Source organism: Pristis pectinata, chromosome 9 (genome assembly GCF_009764475.1).
Source record: "Pristis pectinata isolate sPriPec2 chromosome 9, sPriPec2.1.pri, whole genome shotgun sequence".
NCBI classification, from domain to species: domain Eukaryota; kingdom Metazoa; phylum Chordata; class Chondrichthyes; order Rhinopristiformes; family Pristidae; genus Pristis; species Pristis pectinata.
In genome coordinates, this window is record NC_067413.1 from 84879920 (window position 1) to 84903445 (window position 23526).

The 23526-nt window shown below is 37.2% G+C and overlaps 1 protein-coding gene across 2 annotated transcripts in view; it reads left to right on the forward strand.

Annotated features, from left to right (window-relative positions):
- LOC127574306 (zinc finger homeobox protein 4-like) overlaps positions 1-23526 on the forward strand; it is a 201362-nt gene that overhangs the window by 156321 nt on the left and 21515 nt on the right. For both annotated transcript variants that reach the window (XM_052023207.1, XM_052023206.1), the window contains 3 exons: positions 11001-11120; positions 16317-16453; positions 17028-17228. In XM_052023207.1, the coding sequence (XP_051879167.1) occupies positions 11001-11120; positions 16317-16453; positions 17028-17228 (458 nt within the window). The remainder of the gene's footprint in view (positions 1-11000; positions 11121-16316; positions 16454-17027; positions 17229-23526) is intronic.

Sequence of the window (23526 nt, forward strand, 5' to 3'; positions counted from 1 at the left end):
CTTCCCAATTAGCATTAAAATAATTATTAAGTAAAATTTTGTGGAATGTATGAATCAAAATGAAGTATAACCATGAAAAAAGCAATGTGTTTGTAGAAAAATGAAGACTAAAATGTGTAGGTCAACAGCCAAATGTCACATTATCCATGCATTATACATTTGTTAAAGCACAGAATATGAAGCCAAACCAATCTGACGGATGAGCATAAGTATATTATGAAAAATGTGTGCTTCTTGGTTTATATCAAGTAACAAACTAAATGGTTCATTCAATAGCTTAATATTTATTGAGTATAATGAATGTATTCACTCTGGTTCTGTGTCAAATATTGTTTGATAAAACTCATGTGAAGGGCATTGGGGCCTTCTAAGTTTTGTAATGGTGCTATATGAATGCAGGTTGCTGTTATTGTTAACAACTATGAATCAGCATCAGTGGTATAATGAATGGTGTTAAAGCTCGGAGTAGAATCATAGTGACTTTTGGCTTTGGCTTTGGCTTTGGCTTTGGCTTTGGCTTGGAAAACCAACACTAACAGAAAAAGCAATAACCAAAACCAGAATGCAACCCCCACAAAATTGAAATGACATACTTCTAGATAATGGAAAATACAGGGGAGGGATTTCAAGGTTGTAATCTAATTGAGTAGTTTAAATGATTGTTATAAAGTGCTTGAATTCATTCTCATGGTTGATGGTGTTGTCTGAACCAAAAATTAGATTACGGCCTTGTAATCATTCCCAGCTATCTTTTCTTTCCTGTGAGAAACAGCCAAAGTGAATACATTTGTTTCAGGGAGGGGTTTCAGTCTCTCACTCTGATGTATAACATATTATTAGTATATGAGCAGTAGAAATACTCAGCAAAATCAATATCAAAAAAGGAATCAACGTTGAAAGAATGTGTAAGTTGCTTGAAGCTTTAGATTTCTGTAGCAAATTGAGATCCTTGTATACATTAATTAAAGTAAATTGATTAATGCTTTCAGCTGACTTTCCACTGCTCACTGTTTAACGAAGTATGGGTTAATATTTTTGCTTGAAAGAACTTCACACAAAAACATAAACAATTCTCTTAAAACTAGTGCACATTAGCACTTTTAAGCTCATGTTTGCCTCTCAAATTTTGTAAGCAGAAAGTAACAAAGCCAAGTATGTAGTAATGGTAAGAAGAGAATGTTACTGTTTTCTTTAAAAGCTCCACAAATGAGTAAACCAAAACACCACATAAAATTTGACTCCATAACATCCACTACAATTTACATAGGCCTTGGTGTGACCACACCTGGAGTATTATGTACCAACAAAAAGGAGATACTTGAGTGCAATGAAGATTCACCAGAGTAGTTTTTGTGATTATTGGCCTGTCCTGTGAGGAGAAATTGGGTAAGCTAGGCCTCTATCTCCAGAGTTTAGAAGAATAGGAGGTGACCTTATTGACACGTACTAAATACTTAGAGGACTTGACATGTTGGATGCAGGGAGTATATTTCCTCTGTCTAAGGAATCGGGATCTATGGGTTAGAATCTCAAAATGAAAGGTGAGCCATTTAAGACTACCATAAAAAGAAATTTCTTCACTCAGGAGGCTGAATCTTTGGAATTCTCAATGAGGTGGTGGGGGGGGGGGGGGGGTGCACTATGGAAATTCAGTCATTGATTACATTCAAATCAGAGAGTATATTTTAGGATATGGGGAAAGAACAGTTGATCCCCAACATTGGAGATTAATGAGCATTTCCTGTGGCATGCAACATTAGTGTTAGAATAATCAAATGTATACAGATTAGGGCAAACTGCTGGAAGAGGAAGAAGGAGGAGGGGGAGTTTTCTTAGCAGGACACCTTATCAAACCAGGGTGTTTGGGGAATTATTTTTCCTACCTGAGCATTGTAGTGTTCCATCTAAGTCCTCTGGCTTTTATTCCTGTCATTGGCAGCCAATCTGTCCTCTTCCACTGCCAGTGTAGTGGTTTTCTGTAGGCCCTCTTGGCCTCTGATGATTTGAGACCTCTCTCCTACTTCACACTTTCTCCACCAATGACCTCACTGCAGCATTCAAAAGCCATACAACCCCATCTCTCCTGTGTAGCAGTTTTCACACTTCCCTAAGTTAGGTCCAATTGGAAAACATCAGCCAGCACCTGCTGCAGCCACAGTGTAGGAAAGCCACAAGTAGGTTTTAAGTTCAGCAGGCTGGCTTTAATTGGTGCTAATCCACAATATTGGATTATGAACACCGCAGTTTGCATGAGCTATGTGCCACAATTACATAACTGAGCAGGTAACATGAAGTTGGAGCAGTAGTGCAGTGCAATAGATGGGTGTAGGTTAAACATACATTGCAAACCTGGGGTTCATTTTCGAGAACTAACTAAATTTAGTCTCTATGCTTCCATAAATGTGAGACACCTTTTACTGCAAGCTAGACATTTAGGAGAAAAAATATACATCTATTTGACCTTTTCTTATTGCTTGAGTTCAGCAAATTGGGGCAGAGTTCAGTTAATCTGTTGAATTTAATAATGGAATCAGTCTTGCTTCTTAGCCATTTGCAGCTACAGACTTTTTTCCCCTGCATAAGAGTTCTCCATTTATTAATAATTTAGCAGATATGTTAAGGATACTTCAATAAAGAGAATCTAAGAGGTCCTTTCCTCAATGTCATAGATCATCCTGCTCCTGAATATAAAATCCCAAATTTATGGGCTGTATAGAATCATAGAGCATGGAGATGGGACCTTCAGCTCACCAAGTCCACACTAACCATTAAGTACTCATTTACATCAGTCCCAATTTATCATTCTCCCATCAACTCTCTCCAGATACTACCACTCACCTCACAGTAGGGGCAATTCACCTACCAACTTGCACAGCTTTGGGATGTAGGAGGAAACTGGAGCACTCAGAGGAAACCTGCACCTTCACAGGGAGAACGTGCAAACTCCACAGAGCAGAAGCTGCAAACTCCACCCAGACAGCACCAGAGGTTAGGACAAAATCTGGGTTTCTGGATCTTTAAGGCAAGCAGCTCCACCAGCTGGGCCACTGCGCTGCCACCTCTGACTCTAAAGTTGTGAATGGACCCACTTCCCCAAAATATTGTTTTACCACTACTCTGAGAATCGAACAGTGATATTAATGCAATATCATACTAAAGTTAAAAGTAATCTCTAGAAGTTACTGCACTGATATAATAACTGACTGCTTCAGCTTTTGAATCTTACTGCACATAGTTATGCATCCTTTTCTGTGACTTCTGCAATGATATCACCAAAGGCAATAAAGCAATGTCAATCAACCACAACAAAAATGTGGAGTATATATCCAGTACCTTTTGATATCATATCCTGGCTGTACATATAATGTCTATTTGTTTATATCATATACACCATCTCCTACCCCCCCCCCCCCCCCCCAAAATGTCCCACCACCACATCCATCTAGTTACTTCTCTTTTGATCAGGGAAAGGGAAGTATTTTGAAGTACTCATCAACATTATTCCATGATAATACCACTGATATTTCTTTTTAAATAAATGTGCAGAATTTTGGGATCTGGAGGTTATTGTCCTCAAATTCTCTTCCTATAGTATTGTCAAAAAACTTGTAGGAAAAAGGAATTTAAAAAAATTATGGACAGACCTCATGTCTGCATTATTAGCATCTGTAGGTCCAACATTGCAACAGTCCCTTGCTATTGCTATTGGATCTCAGCTAGGTTATTTTTTGAACAGATGGAAAATTCTTCCTTACAACTCAAATTTATTGTGGGAGCTATCACATCTAACACATTATCTGAAGTAACTGCACTGAAACCATGACATTTATTGGTTGTGCAAAACTGGCAAATATTGAATTCTCTCCCGGGTTCCTTCGAGGCTAAAGCTAGATTTTGATTTTGTGGGGAAGTGTAAAATGGGTGATAGTGAATCTGAAGCCCTTGCATCTGTTCTGATCTTAGTTTCTTTAAAATTTAGTGGTAAGATTGACAACTGATTTGGTACCTTCTGTCTAATACTAATGCAGAAGATCAAAACCCTGACTCATTCTCCCCCAAATCAATGTAACTATTCAGTGAGTCCAAATGCAAAGATCCAAGACTTGTTTTGGTTCTTTAGAAAAGCTATGTCATGATTTTTGATCTATGGATCTACCATGATAGTAAGTGACTGCAATAGATAAGTGACTGAGATAGAGAGCTTAGTGGAATGGTGTTATGACAACAACTTTGCCCTCAATATCAACAAAACAAAAGAGCTGGTCATTGACTTCAGGAAAGGGGGCGGTGTACATGCACCTGTCTACATCAATGGTTCTGAGGTCGAGAGGGTTGAGAGCTTCAAATTCCTGGGAGTGAACATCACCAACAGCCTGTCCTGGTCAAATCACATAGATGTCATGGCCAGGAAAGCTCACCAGTGCCTCTACTTCCTCCGGAGGCTAAAGAAATTTGGTTTATCCCCTTTGACTCTCACCAACTTTTACAGATGCACCATAGAAAGCATCCTATCTGGATGTATCACGGTTTGGTATGGCAACTGCTCTGCCCAGGACCACAAGAAACTGCAGAGAGCTGTGGACACAGCCCAGCGCATTACGGACATCAGCCTCCCCTCCTTGGCCTCTGTCTTTACCTCTCGCTGTCTTGGTAAAGCAGCCAGCATTATCAAAGACCCCACCCACCCAGGACATTCTCTGTTCTCTCCTCTTCCATCGGGTAGAAGATACAGGAGCCTGAAGGCATGTACCACCAGACTTAAGGACAGCTTCTACCCCACTGCGATAAGACTATTTGAACAGTTCCCTTATACAATGAGATGGACTATGACCTCACGATCTACCTTGTTGTGACCTTGCACCTTATTGCACTGCACTTTCTTTGTAGCTGTGACACTTTACTCTGTACTGTTATTGTTTCTACCTGTACTACATCAATGCACTCTCTATTGACTCAATGTAACTGCACTTTGTAATGAATTGACCTGTATGATTGGTTTGTAAGACAAGCTTTTCACTGTACCTCAGTACAAGTGACAATAATAAACCAATACCAATACCAATATTGAAAATCATTGGTGGATTTTATTGTTAGATGTAATACGTGGAGTATATCCTTTAAAGCATCCTTATAAGAAGCAGTCACATGCAGCAGGCTTCATAATTTTGCTGTATGTTTGTTTTAGGTCAAGTTTCATGGATTGGTTACAGAGTATTCACTAAATCAGGAACTTCATGAGAATCCACATAATTCACAGTTCCCAAAGACCCTATCATAATATAGTTGGGCGGTAAACACTGAGAGTAACATTCAAATAGAAATTTTAAGTTTTATCAGTGGCTTTTGTCCATAAGCCTTCATTACCTCCCTCTAACTTGGAAAAGCAAAGTTTGACTTTTGAAATCAAAAACTCTGGCTTTGACAATTAAGGTGTAGCATCAAGCATCATAAGTAAAGAATAAAAATTAGAGCCAAAACAATAATAAAGCTTCATCTCCGAACATGGAATAGAAATGATATTGAGGATTTCAAATAAAAGAAGTTGTATAAAGGTAAAGATAATTTCTAGGATTTCATTAGACAACAATCTTCCTTGTAATTTTTAATTCATTTTGCGGCATGGAGTTATCACTGGGAAGACCAGCATTTATTGCCCATCCCATATTGCCCTTGACAAGGTGGTGAGTCACCTCCTCAAACAACTGTAGCTCTTCCAAGTGAAGGTTTGCCGCACTGCTGTTAGGCAGAGAATTCCAGGATTTAGCAACAGCAATATACTTTCAAGTCAGAATATGACATGGCAGGGAATCAATTGGTGGTGCCTTTCCCAAATGCTTGTTGCCTTCGTCCTTTTTAGTGGTAGGAGTCTCAGGTTTGGGACAAGCTGTTGAGGTGGCACAGTCATGTTGTTGTAGTGCATTTTATGGATGTCAGCATAGTGGCTGAGTGCTATTTTGTTCTGTTATCCATCTTTGACTAAAAGCAAAAATACTGCTTTTAAATGAATGAGTTGTATAGTAGAAGCCTTAAAGCTACAAAAAGAGCATGAATGTTCATTAAGGGGGCCAGAATTCAGCCCTGTTTTCATGTGGAGATATCATTTGAACTTGATTCTCCTAAGGGAGCTTTTGATCTGTATTTGGTGGAAGGAGGAAGACTCTTGATCTTGACCAAGGATGGACCTATTGCAGCATTACAGTGTTCTGCCTATTAAAGGGAGAGGTACCTTGAAGACAGCAGGACAAACACCACCCTCTAGAAATTACTCTCCCATTGATCACTGACACTGAGTGGCAACTTGGATTGAGGATATAAGGTCTGGGGGTGCAGTGTTAAATGTTTAGAAGAAGGTGAAAATCTTACCTTTATAATTTAAGCTGTGGACATTGGAAATTAATTGTAGTTTTCCTTTAACAGCATGTTCAAAGTATGGATTAATAATATTGAACCAATTAGTATTAGATTTTCCTAATTAACTGATTAGTACACAGTTGTTCATATTGTTAAAAGTAGATAAATGTTGATGTTGTTTTCATGTGTAGTATTGTGGTGCTATTAGCATAATCAGAATATACTTTTGAGCCTTTTTGACATCAAAGTTGCTTAAGTCACCTTTTCTTGAGCATTTCATGTTAAGAATAATATGTGCATAAACCTTTAGTTTTCCTGATGAAAAATTATCCAGCAAAGATTACTGTTGAAGGACAAACCTATAATATTGGAACATCTGTGAGCATGTGATATATCTGTTACAAAAGAAGACAGCTAATAATATTAAACTCACTTTAGAGATCACCTAACACCGTAGTTTTTGTTAACTAAATTCAGTCAGAATTAAGATAACACAAAGCTTCAATACTCGCCATGGTAGCGTGTATAATGTTTTTCCCATGCATGTAATAAACCCTATGCTGTCACGTGGAAAACAAAGAGTTGGAATAAATGGGTTATTTTTAGGTTGGAGGGATGTGACTAGTGGAGTACCCCAGGGATCGGTTCTTGGCCCTCAATTGCTTTCTAGTTACGTTAATGAACTGGAGGAGAGAATGAAATGTAAGGTTTCCAAGTTTGCTGTTTATACGAAAATAGGTGGAAGGGCATGTTGTGATGAGGATGTTGTAATTCTTCAACAGGATATAGATAGATTGAATGATTGAGCATAAACCTGGCAAATGGAGTTTAATGTGGGGAAGTGTGAGGTCATGCACTTCGGTAAGAAGAATCAAAAAGTGAATTACTATCTAAATGGAGAGAGACTGAAAATGACTGAAGTTCAGAGGGATCTAGGTGTTCTGGCGTATGAGTCACAAAAAAAGAACAGGCAGTTAAGAAGGTAAATGACATATAGCCTTTATTGCGAAGGAGTTGGACTTTCAGAATGATTGTGTTACAGTTGTACACTGTGTTATTGAGACCACACCTGGAATACTGTGCACAGTTTTAGTTACTTTACCTGAAAAGGGATAATGTAGCACTGGAAGCAGCCCTGAGAACATTTGCAAGGCTAATTCCTGGGATGAGAAAGGGTTGTCCTTTGGGTCCGTACTCACTAGAGTTTAGAAGAATGAGGGGTAATCTTATTCAAACATACAAGATCCTAAAGGGGCATAACAGGATGGACATTGAGATGTTCTCACAAGTGGAAGAGTCATGAACAAGGGGACAGAGCTACAAAATAAGGGGCAGGTCATTTAAGACTGAGGTGCGTAGAAATTTCTTCTCTGAGGGTAGTGAATCTTTGGAATTCTCTGTCCCCGAGGGTGGTGGAGGCTGGATCATTAGATATATTTAAACTGCAGATTGATAAATATTTGATAGATTAAGGATTTAAGGGTTATGGGGAACTGGCACAGACAAGGAGTTGAGGCCAGTATAGCTAAGCCATGATCATATTGAACAGGGCAAGTTTTGGGCCTGGTCCTGCTCCTATTTTTTTGTGCCTTTGTGTTCTTGCATTAAAAGCGACTCTATGCTCATTTTAGACTCTGTTGCCTTGATAGACTCAAATTTTCTAATGAGAAATGTACTAAGCAAATAGACTGCCATGTTCTGCTTCAGCCATTAATTTGATACACTTTCGTCTTTTCCTTGTAGCCAAGGAAATATTACTCGACTATCATTCTTTTTAATTTCTGCAGCACATGACCTCACATTTAGTAGTCAATACAATGAGAAAAATCAGGGCAATTTTTTTTTCAAATGTCAGAACTACACACTTCATTATCAATCCAGATAAGATATTTCTTTCCTGATGTATTTACATCATATTTAAAATATTTCACTGGCAGGATTTAACTTTTTAATGCACATAGTGTTGAATTAATAAATAACTGAACAATGGGCTCAGGGTTCAAAATATGTCTTTTTCTATAAACAGCTTCTAGTTTCTAACAAGCCTCTGTTGCTCCTTTACACACATTTTTCCATTGGTGCATTTGAGTAAAAGGAGAGGTAAAAGAACAAAAGTATGTATCTGGTGGATAGCTTGCCTCAGACATTTTATTTGTTTGTGGCACGCAGGAACCTTCTAAAGTTATAGCCTCAGCACTGCTGTTTGCTATTAAGTTGATGGGGAGTCTATCCACAGGTTGCTCTGTGCTGCTGACACAAAGTCTTTGTTCACGTTCAGATTAGTCAAACTGTTGTGAGGGTCAGGCCAGGGTCAGACTCCATGATGATGTATAGGAGAACATGTCTGGGAATTTCTCTCGCTCTTAAAACACATACCAGAAAGGCAGAAGAGGGCCGAGCAAACTGACTGATGAGACCCAGATGATAGTCACTCTTACTGGGTTCATAATTTGCCTTTTAACACACCATGTTTTATTAATGTGTGGCGTGATAGCCTTGAAAATTTCATGTCCCCTGAAGGTAAGGACACTCCGTGACACTTCATTTCCTTGCCCACGGGAAATGGGTCAGTAAATCCAGTGAAAGAACAATGCATAAATTCCCAAGGATGAGAAAGAAGGGTCTTTTGCAAGCTTTCTTAGGTTGTAGGCCCCGGCAACTGGATATGAGCTGTGTGTACACTTGGTATTAACACGCACAATCAGGTTATGATCAGAGATTGTCAGCATCCCCAAACTGTGATCCCCTACCACCTTTACAAGTACATCCTGTCTACCTACTGCGACCAGTGGAGCTTGCAGAGTCTTCTCTTTGATTAACAATCAGGATTGGTAAAATCGGACATGCTACCATTGAGACCAAATAAGGGAAATAGATGCAGTCTAATAGAGTTCGGAAACCAATTCTAATCACTCTGAACCGGGTTAATCTGTGCACATCAAGGTACAAATCAATTTAGATCAATCTGTTTTTAACATACCCTTGAGATGGATTAAAAGAGATCAGTTTAAAATTATCCCATTTCTTGACTTTGTGTGAAGCAAAACCTACTCAAATCATTTTCTAATATGTACAGCAAATAAACTGAAGTGATTTCAGATTGATAAAGTAAAATTAAACAATCTGTGCCTATGTTGTTAAAGCAAACATAGCATTTTATATCCATGTAGAATATTTTTAATCCGCTGATTGAGCACAGCACTCAGCTTTATTATTTCTTGCATTTCAGAATTTTGGAACGCTGTCACCCAAAAGTCATCTTAATGCTAAACTAGCAATTTTGCAACCAGCTGCTGCATATAACAGGGAATATTTCATCCTGCTGTCAGAACACTATCAATAAAACATAGCATTCAGAGTGCGCTCATTTTCCTCTCTTCAATCACTGTAGCATTTGTAATGAAAATGTTATATTATATTTATTCCTGAGCTGATGCATTGTGCTTAAATGCAAAATGATATAGTAATATGGAACTTAAGGGGTTAACTTGTCTTAGTCAGTTAACAAAGGCATTGCTTATCAAACAAGGACTGGGGGACTATATGTCAGTGTGCTCGGGACCTGTTCGCCTCCTCAGGGTCAATTCTTATGGTTATTAAGATTTTATGAATCTGATGAGTGCAGTCTTTTGCTGTGACCGACAGGATACTGCGCCATTTTCTTTCCATCTCCCAATTTGTTTAATTCCTACCGGGACCTGCAAATATGATTTTTATTTTGCAATGCAATGAACGCAGCATGCAGTGCTGTGGGAGTTGCTGGCCTGGTTATCTGGCATTACTCAGACTGCTAAAAATTCATTAAAATGTGACATCAACACAGTGAGAGACAAATGATCACAGGATGAAAAGGAACAGTGGGCATTTCATGGATTAGTGCTGCATAACCTTAGCTATGCAGCTAACTGAATAAACTGATTAATCCAGCACCATTACAGCTTGGAAGAACACATAACTATTCAAATTGGTGTCGGCTTTTGTATTTATAGTTTTGAATGTAGATATAGATGGAATAATGCATTGTAATCTTTCTTTAGCAAACATTTTAAATGGGTGTCAACGGTATGGTGCTTGAAGAAATATTACATTACATCTAAAATACTGCCCCCTATAGGTAGTCTGAAATTAGTCATACATTTTCTAATCGATATTACCTGAGAGCTAAACTGTTTGAATTTTCAATTTTGGCATTCTGTAAATATTGGGCTTGGCCAAGTTCGATTATACAAGATCAATAAAATCCTGTGAACAATTAAACTATCAATTTTCTATTGTTACTTATCGCCACACATATAGTTCAATAATCATTTTAATGGTTGTTATTGCAAAACCATCCAAAGTTCAATGTCAATTAAATTTGGATCCAGGCATTCCATTAAGTACATTATTGTAGATTTACAAGTGGTAAGTAATATTTAGAAAACAGTTCATCTTCTTGAAAGTAGAAGCATTGAAATTGGTACTGGAGCACATTTTACATTTTTATTTTTTTGTGAAGTACAAGGTATTGAAATTGGTACTGGAGCACATTTTACATTTTTATTTTTTTGTGAAGTACAAGGTATTGAACACAGTAAATGTTTCCCCTAAACAAATCCTTAACAGTTTTTAATCTGTCTTCCTAATCTCCTTTACAATTTTAATTGCAGACGAGCAAAGTGACGACTCTGAAGGACCTAGTAAAACCACTGTTTCAGCTGCTGCTACTGATAACAAGGACACCGGTGAAAAAGACAACAAAGAAAACAAGAAGTCTGACAAAGACTCTGGTAATACTTGTAGATTTTGTCATTTTTCCATATTAAATTTTCTTTGATCTTAAAATTATGTGCCCAGTTCCCCTCCCCTGTCTCAATCCGTATTCATCACATGTGTGTTTTACATGTGATTTCTATCAGTAGCCTCATGCTGACCTATTTTTAATCATAACCATCTGACAGGATAGATGAGGATAAGTTGGAGAATATTACAGAATGGCCAGTGAGATTATTTTTTAATCAAATAAGTTTGCGTGCTTGTAATTTTAAGCGCCTTTCATTAATCTTTGCTGTACTTGTGATTCCTCTGATGACATATTAATTTTGTTTAAGCTCTGGATTAGATACCAATCATGTATTTTTTCCATTATGCCAAGGCATATCAGTATCGTTGACCAGAGGCCTTTCGGTCTTTTTAAGTCATTTTCCTTCGTAATACAAAGCAGCCTTTACTACCTGAGCAATAAATTCTGCATTAATACATTTTGCAGTAATTGTCTGGGTTTAATGGCATCTTGCATTAAACCAGCATCTGGTAAAAATACCACAGTCTTTTCCATATTTTCCTTGGCAGATATTGCCGGGTGCATGATTTGCCGTTGTTGTTTCTTAGTTTGTATTTCATTTTAATTTTGTATCAAAGAGAAAACCACAGTCATATTAATATTATGTTGGCTCTCCTTGCAGCACGCTAGGCAGTGTCACATTATGTTAGATGTAGTGAGACAGGGCACTGAAATAGGTTAAATACTGTTGGTTCCAAGTGTACGTTTCTTTTCATACACAGAGGGTGAGGACTCTAAAAATGAATCTGTGAAAATAAATGGCTTTTTTTTAAAGAAAAGAAAGCACTGCTGCTTCTCATGAAGATTAGTAAAGAGTATTTTAGTTAAGCATATTACAATCGGTATGCTTATTTGCACTGTTACTACTGTGGAGGCTCAAATCTGGCCAGATTGACTGTGCATCAGGAAAATAGATGTTCACATCTCATAATTTCAAAATCAATCTAGATTATGCAATACAAGCTCTAGGAAATAAAGCCTAGTTAATAGTTAAACCCTTGTCATTTCTCTCAGTATTAGAATACTTATGGCACCATATTGTGGCATACATGAGTTTATTTCAATAATTGGTACATTGGTATAATCAGGATGTAGAATTCAGGACCTCAAGTACAAGTAGCTTTTACTGGACTGAAAATACATCTAGTGAAGCAGAACTCACCCATATCTCATTTATATTGTCATTTTAATCTAGTGTCACTTTAGATTAATTATAATCAAAATTACATTTTCTATGCAAATGTATTAATCTGGATAAACTCCAGATTAGTTCTTCACTGCACGTGTAATGTGTCTCTGACATAGCTTAAGGAAACAGTTTTAATAATACAGTAAACACAAGTAAGATGTAAATTAACCTTCATTATTCCAAGTAATATTACCAACGGACGTAACTTCATTTATGAGCCAGCTTTCCTTATTCACATTAATTTATTTTTATTATTTTAATACAATTTAGAAATTCACTAAGCAGTAAAGTCATAATTCATGATGGGTGCATTGAAATAAAACTAAAACATCAAGGACGTATAATTTGCAATCTGATTTTTAAAGGTATTTTCTTTATAGCTAATCAGAATTTTGCTGCAAAACATTATTATTCAACCATAGGCATACTGGTGCAAAGTTTGAGCTTAGGGCTTGATGCATGACTTAGTTTGACATTTAAATGTTGCCATTTGAACTATGGGTCAGTAATGGTTAACCTACTTTTCCATCTCTGTATTTCACATCAATGACAAGAGATGTAAAATGTAATGGAAAAGCACTACTTCTGCTATTGTATTTACCTCTAGTCATTTCAAATGTTTGAAGCCAATTAACTCATTTAGGAGAGTTCTGCATATATAGAACAAAAATAAAAATTGGAGTAAGTTTTTAATTTAGAATTGTACTACTTAATGCTGCAGATTTAGAATGGTCCTTTGAATCAGAAAATGTGGTAAGTTTACAATCAGCATTGGAAATATGCAGATTGTTACTTTTGCATCCTGAATACATAAGAATTGATTTCTATTTTTGAAAGACAAAGATGAGGCATAAAATATTAAATTAGCCTGTAAATATGAAATTTGTGATCTGTAGATTTTTAGCTAACACATACAGCACTTCTCTCCCTGAATTAACCAGTTCCAAACATTACCATTTGCAAAACCCAAAATGATGTTTTGATATTTTGCAAACATTATTTTAAACTGATGTATAATTAATTCTCATGGATATATAGGATTGTATGTAAACACAATGCCTGTCTGGCTATACATTATACTGGCAATTGTACTTAAGATCAGTTTACTATAATTCATGATTATGTCAATAATGGGCTTAGCCTTACAAAGTGGTACAAGTAAGTGATCTTCAATATTTTAAAAATGAAGTTCTTTAGGACAGTGTTAATGGTTTCATTGAATGCAAGTAGCCAACAATCTAGAACTTCTATTTAGCATCTTAGGTTCTTTGTAAGGAGTTGATTGGCCTCCAGAACTGTACTTTCTCATTTTCATTCTCTATTTTAGCTGTTTAAATATACTGTTTTGCTTTACTCATTTTGAGTCAATTTCATTATACGTTAGCAGTAAGCCTATTAGTATTTGGAATAGATCAAATTGTTTTTACATATTATGCAAGAATCATTTTGAATTTTTCATTCTTGACACTTTTAATGCATGTGGATAATTCAGTACCAATTATTACGAGCAACAAAAACATATTATACCACAAACAATGATGGCTGAGACTTAGACATAAGTCAAAAATTAATTTAGGAATAGTAGGCATTTGGATAGGAAGCATAATAGGTAAATGCATTTTATTTGAGCCCACTAGGCAATAATTGGAATGGTATACTAACTAGATTATTCTATGTTAATAGTGCCATATTATTTTCAAGTTGATAAGCAATGTCAGGGCGATTCTTGAAATCAATCTTTCAGACAGCTGCAATCAACAGCCAGGTTAATTGCCTGACTTGTAGACTAGATTCGTGCTGCGCAAATATCACACACCACATTTTGTTTTGTTGTAATTGACCAAGCTCCTGGGATCTTGAAAAACCTGTGTCATTCTGAGAAATATCGTGTGGCAGCTACTTAGAATAGTGCTTTATTTTATAGGTGAAAATAAAATGAGGTCAGAATACATACATAAGCAGAAACAATTTTATGTTAAGGAATGTGACAGCAAGCTCTAAAGCTGAGTATTAAACATAATGTTAATAAAAATTAAATGTCAGCCATAAATGTAAGATGTGCTGCTTAAGGACTTGCTTGTCAAAATATAACGTTTATGAGGTAAAAGTATTTGTCTGCAGACAAAAATGTCCACTTTTTTCTACTAACGATAGCTCTTGTCATGAAGACAGTTCTAAGAACATGTAGTAGAAATTGCATATATTAGAATTTACATACTGTCATCCATTTAAAATAGTTTCACTCTCATGTTTCATTTAAATAATTTATTGTGTATTTATCAAATAGTAGAGTCATCACATGTAATATACACACATATATACTGTATAATATACACACACACACACACACACACACACACACACACACACATGTACACATACACACATCTGATAGCAATCAATTGCTCATCTTCATTGCATTATAAGATATATTTTCACGACATTGTCCAGTGATGCTATCGTCAATTTCAAGATAATTTAGTTTCAAATTGACTGGAAGATGGTGAAAATTGAAAGTTAAAATTAGAAGTGCTTATAATAAACAGCTGAAAAATGTCAGATGGTGCTGAGCAGGGATGAGATTGGAAAGGCTGGTAAATGAGGTTTTCTGTTTGCCATGAGATGTATGTGACATGCCTACCCAACAGCGGTGTAATATCCAACTGGAATAAAAGATTATCTAGCAATTTGTTGTTGAAGAATACTGTGATACACTGGGAAATCTGCACTGCACCCTCGTCTCCGATGTGTCTGATTTTTGTTTCTGTGTAACATGGAGTTGGCTAGACTTTTATTCCAAATGTTTGTATCACAGGTAGAGTAAATTTAGCTTGAATTTCATTTGAGTGAAATAGAGTGGCATTCATTACTGTAGCTAAAAATAACTTTGACCATCAATAATGATCTAGGAATGCACAGCAGACATAAACATATAATTCTGTTTAGCGCGTAAAACACAGTTAATGTTTACATAGGCTGATCTTTTTGTCAAATGTAGTGTTCTGAATTGAAGCAGATTGGAATCCAGACTGCTGAGCTGGTCAAAGAGTAATATTGATTAATCTTCCAAGCTAGCAAGAGGTTATCTAAACAGCCAAGAAGTAATTATTAGATTTATCAAGTTGGCCTGTTTTGCAATTTTTGTTTAAATTCCATGAAACAAGAATAACTTTTTGGTTGGTGGAAATTCTATTTCACATTGTAACTTAATCCTTTGGTTCAAATGTATATAAAAGGTTTTGGCTAGTGGATAATTTTTCCAAATTAGCACAAAAATATCTGTATTTTTCCCATTATTTTATTTGAGTGTTTTTAGTTTTCTTGAATTGATAAAGCAACTCTGTTTTTAGAGGCTACAGAAACAAAATAGAGTTGGGCATTTTTCTAAAATATCAAAGCCAGGAATCAACTGCAGTAAAGGTCTGAATTACCAGAATCACATTGTTGCACACAAAGGTGATATCTTTCTGAATGAGTGCCTAGTAAATAAGAATTCTGACAATGGAGGTTGTTCTTCCCAACCAGTGGGAGGTGTTTATAATCTGTTATCCACTCACAAAATGAGGTACTGATAGAGTTGAAACAAATAAATATTGGGATGCACTACTTAGATGTAAAGACAAACAGATTTTCATTTGAGAAAACAAAATACATTCTAATTATTGTTGTATTTTGCTGTTGTTTATTCCCATTTCTAGATATGGTGAGTAGCAAACAAAATAGTGCACCATTCTGTTTTGTGTTAATAGAATGCACCACTTAAATGCTTTAATTCTGCCTGCTTCTTTGTGAGAAAGTGAAATCTTTAACAAGCTTTTCCCTTTAAATGACAATCTAAGTCAAAATGGTCTTTCCACCAGTTTGCAGAAGTAAATCTCATGAATAATTACATTGAAGATCTTTGATTTTTCTTTTGCTAATTTGTTCACATGTTGATAAATTATATTCTCTTAGAAGGAACTGATGTGATATGTTCAGAACCTCAAGAAAGCCCTTTGGTGGAAAAACGGTCACTACCGCAGGGGGGAGATGAAGACCTTCCTTCCAAGAGACCTCGCTCATCTGGTAGCAGTAAACCCAGTCAGGAGCAGGTAAGAGGCAAAAAATTATTCCTTCATTTTCTTTAGTTTAACCTTCTTATTATTTTTTCCAATTAATCGTTCTTTGTTTACCAGCAATTATCTGTTCAAGGTTTCCTGACAATTGTGAAATTTTGCAATTGCCATAAATTGATGTAAATCATTCAGTTTTCAACTATTGGTTAAAGCCAACTTGCCTTAATTTTTGGCAATAACGCAAGAAATTCCTTCATTGTAAACAGGACCTTCTTTCAAAGTACTGAAATTAGCAAAATACAATGTGTCTAATTTTTCACAGTGATAAAACTATTTGAAAGAAGTACACTTGATTCAAAATTTTATTGTGAAATGTGAGGACAATTCGATTAGCCACTTTTTTTTCAGCATTGAACTGGCCCTTGTTGAAATGAAGGAATAAACATTGTATTCAATTTGACTTCATGTTTTATGAATGTACTGGTAATATCTCACTGCAGAATGAAATGATATGCAAATCATTCAAAACAAAAGGCAGAGCACAGGAAGTTTTGCTGTTATGTTCCACTAGCTTTTAATATAAATTGTATTACATGCTATTTGGTTTCAGCTTTACCAGTGCCCTTACTGTAATTATAACAGTAAGGATGCAAACAGGATCCAGATGCATGTTATGTCCCAACATTCCATGCAGCCAGTCATCTGCTGCCCTCTCTGTCAGGATGTCCTCAGCAACAAGATACATCTCCAGCTCCACCTGACCCACTTGCACAGCGTGGCACCTGACTGTGTGGAGAAGCTACTCACAACCGTAAGCAGTTTAAAATCTACCTCAATAAACCGTGTTTTCTCTTCAAAACTGGAAATTAAAATTCATACATGTTCAAGTACAAGTCTGCCAGCTGAGAACTTATTGCACTTCACAGAATGCAATGTAATCCTGTCGTGATTTACATTGTATAATAATTACTGACCGACTGCCAGTTAACAGAAAGTTCCACGCTTTGACACTTTGAAGTAAAATTATATATATCCAGTGCATTAAGAATAAACATTTCTGATCTCTAGACACTGTAGTGTTCAAGAAAATGAATGAGAAAAGCAAGATTCAAAGGAGAGCATGACCAGCTGAGCACAACACAAGAATCAGTGGTTGTAGGGCAAGTCAAAAGTCACCTAGGTGTTGAGCACAATTGTATAAAAATAGCAATAACATACATTTATGAACACTGACCTTACGAGGAGGTAAAAGGCTACTAGAAAAATGCAATGTAGACAGCAGCAAGGCAGTTTCAATGAAATCTTTTAGTCATGTAGAGGAAACCCACTTTGAAGATGAAGTGGATTTTTAAAGAAACTATTTATATAGATGTGTAATGAGAGGATAAGAGGAAACAGATGTGTGGCGTGAATACTTTAGGTGTTGCCTTTGCCTCAGTGGCAGCATAACTGCATCTGTCAGAAGTTTATGGGTTCGAGTCCCACTCCAAAAGACCCGGACACATGCCAGATTGACTAGCTGGTGTAATACTGAGAGGGTATTGTTTTGAAAGCACAACAAATGCGAAATATTAGTGGGCTCTAAGATACTTCTTGAAATCCTCAAGAAAGTTGGTATTTCAGAAAGTTTTGTAAATATCGGCAATTGTCTGTGTCATATTTCAAAAGTTGATGTGAAGAAAATTTGGTTGGTCTAACATTGTTAGAGAAGGCATGACCATTGCAAAGCACTTTATGCACACTGTCAATGTTCAGGTCACCATGAATAGTCAATTTAAATTAGAAACAACAGGTCATACCTACAAGATCCTGTAAGGAATTAAGCATATTAGATGGTATGCATTATTAATATAATTGGATTTTAAGAAAGAATTTAATAAAATTCCACATATAAAACTGTTAAAGGAGATCAGGACTGGGAATTTCCTTGCAGCTGTTCCCACTCTTGTGTTTTAACTTTGCCAGCAGAAACCCCAGGAGCAGCTCTGAGGAAATTCCCAGTCTTATGGCATTAATAACAAATTAACTAGCTGATTTAAAATTCACCAAAAGGAAGCTAAAGGGTGATGGAAAGCCTCCACTTTGAGGTCACTGATGTATGAGTCCCAAAGCAGTTCTCACAGAGAAGGGTACATGCAGCAATATTATGAAATTTACTGACATCCTGCTGTGTAGCAGGCTGACCAATATGAGAAACTTTAGAGCAATCAAAGAAATCTGGACACACTCAACAGTTGGTTTAAGTATAGTAAATGGCTATTAATGGAAATAAGGGTAAAATAAAGCAAACTGAAATAGCAGAGAATATGTGCACAAGGAATGGATTTATATAGGCTATCTTACTCCTGACAAATTCATTGCATAAAGGGTATTTTATACAATATTGGGCATTTTGGATTCTTATTCTGCTCTGTTTGGCAATATAAGTGAAAATGTAAATAAAATTATATAATAGATTTGTAGAAAATACTAATGTCCTGATATCCGGGTTATCATGCCCCTGAATGTATTCACTCCTCTAAAATGGATTATTATTATTCAGAAAAAAATCCGAGTTTGTTCATAAATGACAGGAATATGCATTAATTACTTTGAAGAAAGGCAGTGTTAGGAGCGAAACCTAAAATGTGCATGGTAAAATGGGGATAGGGTTTTGGGTGCTTAAAATTAAATATGGCTCTGATATGAAAATGGTTGATGAGAACAGCCAGGGAGAAGCAAGAAACACAAGTCACTGGGAAAATTAGTTTCCCTTTCAATTAATTCCCGTAGTGCAAGGAACTACCTCACTGTTTGCAAATGTTCAGTGTTACACCAGCGTTCTGGAATGATCTATCAAAATACTTTGCAAAGCCTCAGTGGGTCTTTCATTGGCAGGTAAATATTTACAGTAGATGATACTTGTATAGAGAAGGAAAAGTGAAAGTTGATATTTAAAGCATAGCGGAGAAGAAAATTGTGATAATTACTGAATATACTGCCAAGTAGATGAAAAAAAATACTGGAGTTTCTGGATATGGACGATGATCTTGGAATTTGTTGCTCTGGAGTTGAGGAAGCTTAGGATAGGAGCATTTGGAAGAGGGCTCACAAATAATTTAGATTTAACTACATGATAAAAATGTGAAAGAGACTGCATTAAAATGAATCAGAATCAGCTTTATTATCACTGCCATACATTGTGAAATTTGTTGTTTTGCAGCAGCAGTACAGTGCAAGACAAAAATTACTATAAATTATAAAATAAATAGTGCAAAAGAAGGAATAACAAAGTAGTGTTCATGGGTTCATGGACCGTTCAGAAATCTGATGGCAGAGGGGAAAGAAGCTCTTCCTAAGTCGTTGAGTGTGGGTCTTCAGGCTCCTGTACCTCCTCCCCAATGGTAGTAACGAGCAGCGGGCATGGACCGGATGGTGAGGGTCCTTAGTGATGGATGCCACCTTTTTGAGACACCACCTCTTGAAGATGTCCCTGATAGTGGGGAGGGTTGTGCCCGTGATGGAGCTGGCTGAGTCTACAACCCTCTGCAGCCTCTTTCGATCCTGCACATTGCGCCTCCATCCCAGGCGGTGATGCAACCAGTCAGAATGCTCTTCGCCGTACATCTATAGAAATTTGCAAGAGTCTTTATTAACATACCAAATCTGCTCAAACTCCTAACAAAGTAGAGCTGCTGGTTTGCCTTCTTCGTGATTGTATCAGTGTATTGGGCCCAGGATAGATTCTCCAAGATGTTGACGCCCAGGAACTTTAAGCTGCTCACCCTTTCCACGATGACAGTGCAGACGGATTGGTCTAGAAGTGCCTCTTGTGCTTTTTATTTGTACTTAAACAGAGTTTTGTAGCATGCGAACACATTACGATTGCAATCTTGCATTGTGACGTATACAAAAGAGCAGTGTCATGTTTCCCAATGTAGCAATGTGTTGTGTCTGTTTCAGAGCATGCTTTGCAACAGAGTTATTACTTAGTCCTTCAGCTGTGATCACAGAAACTAGGCCTTATAGAGACACATGAAGAATACAAGCAGCACTTCTCCAAATGCTGGAGAGCGTAGCTTATTCAAGAATAGCTGGTGCAGTGATGGGAGAGGGGAGGGACAGAGCTCCCAAGCCTCAGAGGGGGACCTGGACTGGATGGTGGAGAACATTATTCACAGGAGAGATGTTCTCTGTGCTGGGGACCATGCAGACTCTCCGGGGCTACAGCCAGACACTCATTCCAGGGTGGATCTGTGTAAGGAACAATACCTGATGCACGAGTCTATAACTGTTTGCACTTTGAGGAAGTCTGCAGTAATAGAACATTCCCATGCCCACTCTGCCTGCTCCTGTGGGCCAAAATCTTCTCTCCTTGGGTGACCACCCTAATGAGACATACAATAACATTTATGATATACACTAGATTAGTGACAGCCACCTAGAATGATCCTGATGCCCGGAACTTGAGAGTGACTGCGATCTTGAGGAGTTGAGAGTAGTCCAGATATGCATAAACCTGAATTTGAGACTGTAGGATGACTCAATTAGCAGTGAATTGTACCTACAAGCCAACACTCCTCAGAAACGTCCAGGAATGAGCTTGCTTCCCCAGACCTCTGGGTGGATAAGGTGACCTTGTGCTTCCTACTCTGTGGTGTTTCCATGGTTGCCTGTGATGACTCTGTCATCTTATGCTCCACCTTAATGCCATTCAACAAGAGAGAGGTTGGTAGGCAAACCCCAAATGGAGTTTAGTTTTGAGGACAGAAATGTTGTTGAAGACATAAGGAAGACAGTTTTAAAGTGCGAGCAGAATGTAGGATAAGCATTGAGGTTGCAGGGAGCCATGGAGCAGCCTGGCAAAGAATTCAGGAGATAGATAGATACCTAAATAGTCAGGAATATCAAGGGATATGGGGATAAGGCCGGAAATTGGGATTAGAATAGGGTTTTTTTTCCTCCCCCATTCCCCATTTCTCATTTCTTTTTTCCCCTTTTCCTTGGAGCAGACTTGATGGGCCGAATGGCCTGCTTCTGCTCCCTTGTCTTGTGATCTTGTGGTTTGTCCTTTAAATAATCTGGTTCCAGGGGACACAATGCTCATGAAGTATGATTTGTCTCGTTGAGGAAACGAGAGCTGTTCTTTTTCAGCCAGTGAGGTTGAAAAACCACACTCGAGCTGAAAATTGGGTGCTGCACACTTGTTGTTGAGAGAATTGTATGCCTGAAATATGGTTCCAGCACCAAGACCTGATGGAAAGTTAGGGATCAAATTTGCATATGAAGAAACCGGGAAATGGATGCAATTTTGCTCTGTTCTGGGTTAAACTTGTTTTCAATTGTGCAGCACTCTTTTGACAGCATTATAAGAATTAATTTCTAGACCATCGAGCAGAAGTGGATACTTGAGCATGTGGGCATTTACAGGGTGCTAGTTTTGGGGTGAATTGCAATGTCTTCTATGATCCTGTAATTTCCAATATTCCTATTCTGTGACAGTTGTTTAAAAATAATAATTGAGAGATATAGGTTATAATAGACACATGGCTTCACCCTCAGTTGATTTGTGTCTTCAATCTTGTATTGATTTTTAAGCAGTCACAGAGAATTACATGCATAAAATATACAGTACAAAGTTGTTTTCCTACTCCTCTCCTAGTCTGGAAGTATTCTCATATCAATTGGGTTGAATCGCTCTTAATCTTGCCTTTATGCCTCCCTCCAGGATTTGTGCAGACACTAATCTGATAATCTAGCGCAATGGGAGTACTCTATTATTTGAAGAATTGTCCTTTAGCAGAAATATTACACCAAAGCCACAAATGCCTGTTCAAGATGTTGAAATGGGCTTTATATAGATCTCATGGTACTGAGTAAAGCACAGGGAGGTACAGGTTACAATCCACCCCACCAAAACAGAACAACCTTCCATTTATCTCATTGCTGTTTATGGTACCTTGTCATGTGCTGTCTTGTGCCAGCAAAATAACAGCCACTGAATTCAAAGTAATTTATTTTTATCTAAAACAGGTTGACAGAATTCTGTGAGGTTAGGTAAGGCTGTCTGTGTGACATACAAATCAGTTTTCCTATGTTATTTCAGTTCACATACACATTCCTACACTAATTGAGTTGAAACTGAGGCCCAAAAAAGGTGGAGGCAGAATTAGAGGGACAACTGGCTACTGTTAAGTCTCTCACCATTTGCATAATTTTGGTCTCATTATCACCACAGTGACCTAATGCCCTTGAACAATCTTGGGTCGTGTAGCTAAGAGGGGAAGTAGGCAGCAAGATTGCTCAGAAAGCCTGCCCAACACCCACTCTCCTTGGCACTTCCATGAAGAGATCAAATGTCGGCACAACATCGTGGACTGAAGGGCTTGTACTATGTTCTGTAAATAGAAGAAATGGAGCTAGTAGTACAATCCAATTTTCATCCATTTTCCACAACTACTTAGTTTGAAGGAATTTCAGCCCCTTGTTTTATTTCCAAAAATTTATAACACGTGCATTAGCTGTTCAAGGATAATGAACACCAATCCTGTCTTAGGAGGATTACATGTCCTCTTCAGGGAAAGGAAGTATGGGCTTTACTTGTGCCTTTCCATAATGTTTTACAACTTTACGTTTCGGATTGAGACCCTGATCAGGATCCTGTTGAAGCATTGACAATTCCTTCCCTTCTGCTTTGTTTTCTGCTCCAGATGACAGCATCTGCAGTTGCTTGTGTCTCCATACACATTATATAACATCATTTCTAACATTTTATCTTTATGCAAGGAAATGTTTGTTACAAGTCTTTTTTTTTTGTCCAAATGAATTTTACATCCCTGTGGAGTGTACATAGAGCAAATGCATCTACTATGATCTCATCAGAAAGAACTTGTAGGCTGGGAAGGTAAATGTACTGTTTCTCATAACATAGTTTGCCTTAAAAAAATTGCAATTGTGCTTCTAAACACTTGTGATATATTTTCTAATAGTCTTCACGTTCACAATTCAAACGAAAATCAAAACAAAATAGTTAGTGCAAGGTGTAGTTTGTAGGATTAAGACATGATCCTTGCTTATATCAGACAGGAAATTTGGTGCTGCTGAATAATCATAGATGTTTTCATTCTTTT